At 38.6% G+C, this 10,105-nt stretch overlaps 1 protein-coding gene across 2 annotated transcripts; it reads right to left on the reverse strand.

The window, feature by feature from the left end:
• Window positions 1-333: 333 nt before the first annotated feature.
• LOC147149264 (uncharacterized) lies at window positions 334-9,680 on the reverse strand. 2 transcript variants are annotated; one of them, XM_086028135.1, is made up of 7 exons: window positions 9,499-9,677; window positions 9,294-9,336; window positions 6,861-7,186; window positions 5,479-5,544; window positions 5,293-5,358; window positions 2,071-2,127; window positions 334-602 (listed from the first exon to the last, which is right to left on the reverse strand). In XM_086028135.1, the coding sequence occupies exons 1-4, from the start codon at window positions 9,503-9,505 to the stop codon at window positions 5,525-5,527; spliced, it is 396 nt and encodes a 131-aa protein (XP_085884261.1). In that variant the 5' UTR covers window positions 9,506-9,677; the 3' UTR covers window positions 334-602; window positions 2,071-2,127; window positions 5,293-5,358; window positions 5,479-5,524. The 2 variants fall into 2 exon arrangements, with proteins under 2 accessions (XP_085884261.1, XP_085884263.1); XM_086028137.1 differs by lacking the exon at window positions 2,071-2,127 and having other exon boundaries at window positions 9,499-9,680.
• Window positions 9,681-10,105: the final 425 nt, after the last annotated feature.

The following is a 10,105-nucleotide window of genomic DNA, read 5'->3' on the forward strand; positions in this document are numbered from 1 at the left end:
CATTTCTCACGAAATGCTGTTTAACTATTTCAGAGCCTTTGTTTCACTGTTTTATTCAATTGGCAACATCTTATTTTGAGTAACCACTAGGAATAATGACACCATAACAAATTTTACAGCTTTTATCATAAATACAGAACACTAATGTTTGAAAGAGCAATTACTATATAACTGTGATCATTCACCTCCAACTTCATTGTTATAATTACCAAGTTATTTGAAAATAACTGCCGCAGCCATCTGAAATACACATTTTAAAGCTTCGGGATGTCATCAAATTCAAAATACTGTGCCAAAACAGCAGATTATCTAAGAAGACAAAGCCACGAAAAATACAGAACACACTTTATTCAAAACAGCATGAATACCAATGTACAATTGCCAATTTTGTGTTTCTCAAAAACAGTGAAAATGTAAGTCCACAACACAACTAGCAACTTTGTTCCAATGTCCACGGTGTTGTAAAATCTTTTCAAAAATCCATAGAAAATGTCATCAAAAAAGGTTTCCGCTTGTCAAAAATTGCCATCTTCACGTTAAACAACGCTATCTTCACGTTTTAACGCTGTCTCCATTGTCAGCGAAATCCAGTTGAATGGGGTCTTGATGAGACAAAAAAGAAGGAAACATTTCGTAAGCCCACAGTACATGTCAAATGATCACTCACTGTCCCGCGGTTAGCAAAAATCGAAAGCTCAAGTAGACTATTGATGTGGTGAAATGTTAATAACTATTCAAAAAAGCAATTCGACAATTGACCACTAGAGGTTTGACATGTATGGCCAAGACAAAATTTCATGTTGCCCATTGTAATACTGTTCAACAGCAGTACCCACTCATGCCAGAAAAAGACAATCAACATAAAAATGGAAAAACATAGGCAAGCGACTCTCGACAGTCAAGGAAGTCGACAGTTTAGCAACAGCGCACATCAGATTCAAAGACATTTTTCATGGGTTACGAGTTTCAGTAATTGCGTGAATACAAATCACAAAAGAATTTAAGTTGCCAATTAATTTTGGGGTTCAGAGCTTTTTGACCTAAGAGCAAAACCTCCGGTTTGCATTTCATTTGGATAAAGGATTGATTATTAGAATTATTTCATGCCAATTAAGATTTTCAAATAAACTGTTTAATCCTGATTAGTTAGCCTCTCAAATTGAGATAGCGAAAGTTGACCACCAGGTTGTTTTGGTTAGTCCACGTATTTATCCACTTTGAAATTCAGGCTAATATAAAGCTGATGCAGAAAAGGATGGGATGCCGTTGGTGGGTGGACGACAACATAAAATTTGCAAAGTTTACAAAAACAAAAGAATTTGACTTTGTGTTTGATTTGCTGCGCCGAACTACGTTACTACCGACGCTCGTAATAAAAGTAGACCGAGTGAGATATTTTATAATCATCAACTCGCAACTATTCCTTCTGTTATTACAATTACTATTTTGCAAAACCAGTAGTGTTCAGAATCCAGCATTGTTTTTAAAAAATTGACAGCGGCAAATAACATTTCATTCAGAGGGAAAGGTAAATCTACTCACATCCGGCAAGTGGTACGGTTCAGATGCACATGGCGGAATTCACCAAGTAAACAAAAATTCTTAAACCAAACGTGCAGTCACATGGGCCAAGGGCACTAATGAAAAGGGAACAGAAAAATCTTGGAATTTGTATTTTCTCTTCTAATGGTATGTTGTATTTTCTTCCCAATGGTGGCCAATTCTCTCTTGACCAATCAAGAGACAGCAGTGCCTGGCCCCACCGCCAATTCAACCAGCCCCGACAAAAGTGTGCTGAAGAGTGGGTCAGTTTGTGATTTTCTGCCAAAACTGAACTGAACCGCACACGTTTCGTTGAAATGACGCTTATCGTAGAATTTTTATGCTGCAAACTAGCCAAGGCTGTTGCCAGTCTTTAGAATTGAAAGTAAACGTCATTTGGATGTATTGTCGGCTAATGTAAAGCATCGTCTTAAAAAAGAAATCTCATGATTCCATTTAAAATGATCGCCTTTTGCAAACCCAAAATATAATAAGAGGAAAAAAAAAACACACAAACAAAAAACTTACAGAGCTGTCTTCTATAGATCCCAATATGAAAAATCCTCATACCAGTCCATGTCTTCTCTGTGGAAGAGATGAGGACAACAATGAGTGATATCCAAAATTAGAATGAGCCGATATAAAATAACTACTTAAGTTGGCCGTCTTGGAAGCTTTGAATTCACCACTGTGCTTAATGAGGTTTCAACAATTGTGTTGACTGACAAAATACATTTCTAGACAGAACCTGATCAGGTATTAAACATTATCCGATATCAGACTTATAGGCCTTGACCGGCAGCTTTGGAAACTATTTTTTTTATTTTATTTTTTAGAAAAAACATTCGTGGCCCATTGTGGAGGCATTGCTTTTAGAAAGCTTTTATAATTTCCAAAGTAGTGCTGCATAGTTTTTCAGAACTAATACCGAGTTGTCTATCATCCATCCGTTGTGCATCAAGTCCATGGTTATAAAGTCAAGATCCGGATGTCTGCAATCAAGGTTCTGAAGTAACATTTTACAATTTCTATGGACTGGGAAAGCTTCAGACTCTTTCTTAAATACATTATATACTAAACTTATTTTTCTCAAATTTGGTATATTTGTATATTTTGTATACTTGTGCGCTTTCCTTCAAAATTAGACATTTGTAGGGCAGGAGACATTTTGGTTTTGTAAGGTTGTGTCTGTCCAAGTGTCCAAAAATAACAGTGTATGCATTGCTCAAGAGATACTTTGCTGTATAACTACTGGGATTAACGGGTATGACATTTATGTGCTGGCAAAGTCAAACTTCTTTTCAAAGCGATTCAGTCAAGTGTAGTCAAAAGTCTTCAAGGGTCCTGAATCGTTCCTTGAGTTGGGAACATGAAGACTTAAGATTTGAAGGTATAAGCGAGAAGAATCTTAAGACGTATTTGCCAAGAAGGTTCTAAAGCTAAAAGCGTCTCATGCTAACAGCCATTGCACTCAGTGCCTCGTTTCTGATTAGCCATCACTGAGAATTATTGGGCCTATTGACTAGAGTGAGCCATTGGGACCATTTGGTAATCTCCACAACCGTGCACATTCCTCCATCGTTGGGCCAGTTCATGTCTCAGGGAACGTGATCGCAATTGGACTGTTCTGGTTGCCTAAGACAACGGAAAAGAATATTCACCGGAATAATTCGGTAATTTGATTGGCTACTAGGTCATTTGTGATTCCAGAATGGTTTCAACTGTCTGCTTCGTGGGTGAATAATCTGCAGGTTGCACCGTGTCCCGTTGGTATGCTAGTTAGACGGCTACTGCTGTATGCCGCCCAAACGTCGGTGAAAACCGTACCACTGGCTTGATGACGGCTTGGCTCAGGCCATATCGGTACCTTGTGTAGTTTGCGTTCAGGTGATGTTGCTTCTGTTTTATTTTCGCATTGTGAGATTTGTAATAATCTTCAATGGCCCATCCACTAGGGGTGCACCAATCCATCAGACGGAATCAGGATTGTCGCACATGTCCTTCAATTTGGGGGGAAATCTGTACTCGGCTGATCCTTTCAAACAAATCCGATCTTGTCCAATGACCTCATCTCCCTCCGCATAGATCTGTAAAGTCAGCAACTGTCTTCTGCTTTGAGATGGGCTTTTCATTTTTATTTGAGAGCTACTTCATGTGCAGTGAAAACAACCCATTTGTATTGTTTCACAGGTAATGTTCAATGTTTTACAATAAAAAAAATAATAATAAAGATTAGAACATTGGTGTTTGTTGGTTATGGGAGAAAAAAAATAAGATCGGCAAAGATCGCATCAGCAGGTCAGGCTTTTTAAAGATTGGTAATCAGCCAGAAATTTTTGATCAGTGCACTCTTATCACCCACCATCACTGACAATGTCAAAAAGGATTCCATAATCTTGTTGAAGTGATACTGACTTCCGTTGAAATCAATAATAAAACGTCATCCTGAGCCAAAATTCTATTTGGTAGACAAAATGCCCTTATCGGAAAACTGCCATCATTTTTAACTCCACTTGGATTAAAAGTGATGGCATAATGAATACCAAAAATTCACAAAGGTTTTTTTTTGGCATTGCTCTGAACGTGTTTAAATGACAATGAGATCGTTGTCAATTGCATTTGGTAACAAGGGAAACACTGTCCATTTTCGGAATAATTAGAACTTGTTGAGCATTTTTAGGTAACTAGCGAAAACGTCAAAGGATGAAGCCACAACTGCCGTATTTTCCTGACAATAAGATGCTACTCCCCCTCCCCCCGCTCTCTGAACGCTGCAGGTTTTAATGTGATGCGGTTAACTTGTTAATTTTAATTGACGATCTTCTAGCCGTCAATAGATTTACCCAGAGTCTCGCGAACATGTCACAGTGGACCAATAAAATTGTCTGAGTACGGCCTCATACTGAATATTCTTTAGCCATTCATGCTTGGAGTGCGCACGCATGCGGAGCAAGCTGCCTAGAGAGAGTAATGCGAAAGGTTGTATGTGTAGCAGTGCGTGGCTATTTAAGGAGCAATTGAGAGTGAAAATAAGCATCTTGAGTCGAGCTTAATGAGTATAGGGAACGAGTGCCATAAATGCAGCCAACTCTGCAGTGCGACCATCTCTGTTGTTTATTTGGTGACCGACTCCCAGCATCGCTGGAAACGGACGGCAGGACAGCAAGTTCGGCTGTAGTGCGACATCCCCTCACAGGCTAGTATTAGAAGTCTAACAAACTGGTTACCAAAGCACAGCACTTTACTGTGTAATTAGCTGCATTTAGCATTGTTTGAGGAAACATAAGCATCTACCGGCGTTTTAAGTAAATACAATTTTTTTCTAAATAAAAACGCATCTGCGAGACGTCTTTCTTTGCAAATACCCCTTGTAATAACGTAGAGGAAAGCGGACAATGCAAACACAAATTTGTTTTCTGGCTACATTTAGATGTTGGGGCTTTTAATCGGGTACGTTTTGTAGTTCGGAAATTACAGTAATTTAACATCAGTCACAAAGATTATGTAACAACTAATGGAACGTTAACATATTTCATTATTACCTAAATGCAAGAAATCGTAGCACAGATGTTATAACGGGAAACATGTTTTAGCAACATTGTAGTTACGGAATTGTACATTAGTAAAAAAACTCTACTCTATTAGCGGACTCTTCAAATTCCGTTCTCGCTTGTTTAAAGTGTTCAACTTACAGCTCATTGCCAAAGAGTATTTTGAAAAGATGTTTTGAGTCTTTGAAAAAACACTTACAATTCTACTCTGGAGAGAAAATCGTACAAATCCATCCTTAACGTCTTCGTAGCCTTGACGTCAACCCTTTAAAATACAAAAGGTTTGAGTTACGAGATGAAACAAGCCAATAGCACACCCTAGTGGCTGCATGTAACTGGCAGTAAATAAGATACTAAACATGGAAAAGGACAAAAAAACACATACCATTTTCTTTGGGTCAGGCGATGTGGTCCTTCTATACCGCACCGTGTTATCGGCCAAATGGAATCCCTTTGAAATACAAAATGGTTGCAGTTTTATAAGTACTATCATTTTTTAAAAAGGCATTTTGTTTTAAGGTATTTTCAATAACATTCCCAACGTTTTAGGTAATGCAATTAAAATTTGTTTAATTGTCATGGCAATGTGCTTTGTTAGTGGGTAAATGCTTAATATCTCTTGGGGGCTTATTATTTTTTGCTCTCTACAGTAGAATCCTATAGGGAATCTGTGAGCGAAGACATTTTTTCCCCCCCAATGTGGAGTAATTCTTAAATCCAACAATATATAGTTTGAGATTCACTTAAGGTTAAGTATTTCATCAAGTTGTAATTGTCTACAAGTGTCACAAACCAACAGTCTTGTACATGGGATTGTGGTTTTAAAGGACATTTTGTCTTTTTCCCCATTTTAGTACAATATTTCAAGTTAACTCAACATAAATCTGTGTTTGTGTTCTCCAAAATGGTGCCTAAAGGTTTTCTTGCAGATTTAATGTAACAAAGAGATGCAATATGTAAGGGAAAATTGAAATTAAATCTCCATGCAGTCCCTTTAAGGGTTAAAAGCCAACACCCTATTTTGTATTTCCAGATATACAAAGTATTTTAACATGTAGGGGCTTTATTTGATGAACATACCAATTGCAACGCATTGTGGGAGTACCCAGTTCGTCATTTGTTGTAAATCTATTTAGATAGTATTAATAATTTTTTTAAAGATTTAAAAAAATATTTAAAACAAATTAAATCGTGTAAGATATAGGAAAATCTCTTAACAATGCATCTTCAACTGCATATTCGATCATATGGTATCAAAACATGTCATTTTTTGCCATTTAATGAAATTTACAATTCGACGAAAACCCTTAAAAATGATTATAAAAGGGAAAACCATCAAAACACACATATTCATTAAGGATTTGTCACAAAGCACGTGCACACGGTTTAAATGGGAAACATTTGCCGAATAATTTGCTTTTATTCGACAAAAACCACACAAGGGCATTTGTCCCTTCAAGGACAAAGCCAATTTTAAATGCGTAGGTTGAAAGACGACAAGAAACCTCGAGAAAAGGACCCTTCTTCAAATAGCATCCATGTAAATACAATCTAGGGCAAGCAAATACGTTGTTTTACACGCAAAACCACTCAATATCGAGCAAATTTCGTCGTCTAACTGGTTGACTTTAATTCAGCCAGCACCCCATGGCCATTTTCTTTTACAACACTGCGTCTACCAGTAGCCCTTTTCCACCATCTTGTCTCGTCCACCCGGTCGACGCGCTTTCCCGCCTTTTAACGTGTAATTGTTGGAAGTTTTCTTACCAACATCCTCGGCTGCGATTATCCGCCGTCGTCTGCCCCGCTCGGCGTGCTGTTTTCTGGCCATTTTCGTCGTTTTGGTGACCATTTGAGCGGCATGGCTGGGCTGAGCTCCCCTCTCGATGTTGTTCGCTTGGCTGCTGTGTTGCGTGTGTCCTTCCTCTCCGCCTCCCGACGAGCTCATATCGTTCGCCGGCTCTGCCCACTTTTCGCCTCGCAGCGACGTAAGCGAGGCTCCACTTCCTCTCCTGCCTGGTGGTTGGTAGCGAGAGCAATGGCCGCTAACGTAGCGAAGGCTGCTAACATCGTTGTCTTGTTGTTTTCTGACGCTACAGAACCACGAACACACATGGTCTATACTTAGATTTCATTAAAGGCAGATATTGTCTGACTTCAGGGGAAGCTAAAGTAAAAGCGATGGCTTAAAAGAAATGTTTAACTGCAAATTACATCTTTTTTAGGAAAATGGCTATTTTATTGGATATGACCACCAAGCCATTTTATTTAAAATTTTATCAAGCACTTTATTTGGCAGAAATACGTTATTTACTTATTTTACTTTTACTTACTTATTTTGAGCTATTTGGTTCATTTTCAAACTTCAAATTATATATATCCTAACGTTGATTAAACGTCAGTCAGTTATCATTATCATGTCAAGTACTCCACTTGTGTTGTCAGTAGGATAAGAGATTTTTTGGGGGGGTCATTGTCACCTTAATAAATTTATTCCTGTTGTCATCCAGGTCATCATACAGGCTGGTTCATAAATCTGTCACTTTACAAAAACCCATTTGAAAGGTGGCATCTTCAACTTTTCTGCTGCAATGGTCTCATCAGGCCATTGTTACAGTCACAATCAGTGTTTTTACTTTTTGTGTAAAACGTGGTTTGCACTGATTTCATTACTGTTTAATGCTGTTTACTGCAAAGGAGAGTTTGATAACAATGAATCGTGGACACGTGTTCAATGCAGATTTCAGATAGAATTTGGCAAAAGGGCTCGCATATTATTGAATATTTGTGAAAATCTTAATAAAACAAATTTCTTGAATTTTTGTGCTCAAATTTCTGCGACAAAAACTTAAGATCAATGGCTTCCAGGAAATAGAAGTTGGGTTGTCATATCATAACAGACATAAAGTGACATAGACTTATGAAACAGCCTGCATTCTCAGGGCATTGACTCGATCGCAATTGGACTGTTCCACCGCTATGTTCTGAGCAATGCGGCCAAACTCGACTCAAGTGGACCGTAGCGAAAAAACATAGTTGGCGACACTTTCACCTGCATCCCCGAATCAGGTTTGAAAGTGCCACAAACAAACTGTGTTATTTGTTATTGAACAAAACAAAAACATAGCACGATTGGTTTGGTTTCACTGTTTTGGGACGCAAAACGATGGTTGTAAAGATAAATTGGAGAGAGACCCAGCTGCGTTATTGATGATTTTTTTTTTTTTTTAATCCCTTTTACTAATCCAATATATTATTCCCCAAGTCCTCACCATTTGAAGCTAATGTTGCATGGTAACTAAGTTCAACAGTGCCATCCAAACCTTGCTAACTGGCTGCTGAGTCAGTGCAACATTTGTTGGAGCTTGTGCTTTGCTATGCACTCCACCCGCATTGCTAACCAATCAGATGTTCCACGCTGCCGCGCATGCCCACTGCATGAGGAAGAGCTCTTAAAAAAGACCTTCCGCCTGGCAACAGCAGCAGCCTGTAAGGGCTGTCCAAATGTAGCCATTGTAAGATGAGAGAACATTGTGGCCAGTAAAACCGGTTTGAAGGGGGAACTACGTGCTTATCTCGCAAAAGGCGTCAGGTATCAATGCATTGCGACATATAGTGGATTGTACAACTCATTTCAGGGAAAAACATATTTTCAACAGAGGGAGTAGAAATAAATGACTGAGAGAAGGTTGCAGAAGTGTGCACACCCTCTTAGAACTGGGGATCTGGCTGTGTTCAGAATTAACCAATCACATTCATACTCATGTTAAATGGGAGTTACCACACACCTGCAACCATTTGGAAGGCCTCGGATTAATCCAAAATTCATCTCAGCTGTTCTATTAGACTTTTCCCTACATTTGTTGTTGTTTGTTTGACATATTTGGATTTTGGAACTGTTCATATATCATCTCCCCAGTTTTAGCTGAAGAAAAACAGCCTCCAACACAGCGCCAAACAGACCTTTTGGAATTATGGACAAAAAGTTCAACCTAGTATCACATGAGAACAAAATATCCTGAGTTTGGAAAGATTGGAATATGTCTTGAAAATAGCCACCCCCAGTTAAGAGGGTGTGCCCACTTTTCAACTTTTACATCCATTCCTAGAACGATTTTTTTTTTTCAGTCTTAAATAAATAACACTTAAATAACAAAAACAAGACATTTGAGCTGGGTTGTGTAGACGTTATGTATTTACCGTATATTGGTCCACGAAATTAAAGGCGTTGTTGTAAAAAATTCTGCAAGCAAAGAGAGCATGTAAATACACATACTGTTGTGTGAAGGCGTGTCTTGCAAAATCAGCACAAACAGGATTACATTCATTGGTGTAATGGTTTCTAAAAACTCCCTACCATGCATCGCGTTACCATCCAGGTTGGACGGTTTTCACAACACCTTACCTGGCATGCCAACTGTTCTTTTGCAACTTGTCTAACAGAATAAATGGAACACTTGTCATCTCATTTAGCTCAAAGCAACAGAGAGAGCTCATGTCTTAACCACCAATTATAATGCAAATGTCCTGCCATTACGGGATGACTGGAGGATTATGAAACACAAGGAAGTTTTCTTAAATGAGTTTAAACAGTCTTCAAAAGTGATTTGAATGTTGAAACGGGATAGTGTGACTGTGCACAAAGGTCACACTGTCCTATCGGTAGCTCCTCCTTATGCAAAGGTTGCATCCTATTACAGCAAATGATATCCAAAGAGAAGCTTGAAAAAAAAACACAAAAAAAAACAGCAACCCAGTTAACGTGCCCAGTAATTTGTCCCTTTGAGAATAGATTATTTTCGAAAATACTGCAATTGAATATGTAACCACCAGAAGTATGGCTCAATGGAAAAACATTGATCAAATTGCACGGGGGGAAATGACGTCTTGTGCTGCCATCTGGTGGACTCCTTCAACTGAAACCGAACACATACTAAGGGAAGGCACACCGAGAGGACTCTCCTCATTTGAGGAGCAAACTGCCTGGCAATACAAGATGTGCATTAGTTAAT

The sequence above is a fragment of the Filicampus tigris genome, chromosome 4 (genome assembly GCF_054856515.1).
Source record: "Filicampus tigris isolate MCC_2025a chromosome 4, RoL_Ftig_1.0, whole genome shotgun sequence".
In the NCBI taxonomy this organism is placed as follows: Eukaryota; Metazoa; Chordata; class Actinopteri; order Syngnathiformes; family Syngnathidae; genus Filicampus; species Filicampus tigris.

What these genes read in the sequence shown, in the direction of transcription:
- LOC147149264 (XM_086028137.1), bottom strand. An exon ending in ATTTCGTGGACCAATATACG is followed by an intron (nt 7,187 to 9,293) that starts GTAAATACATAA and finishes GTGGTTCTGTAG; the next exon opens with CGTCAGAAAACAACAAGACA. An exon ending in AATCGCAGCCGAGGATGTTG is followed by an intron (nt 5,545 to 6,860) that starts GTAAGAAAACTT and finishes TGTATTTCAAAG; the next exon opens with GGATTCCATTTGGCCGATAA.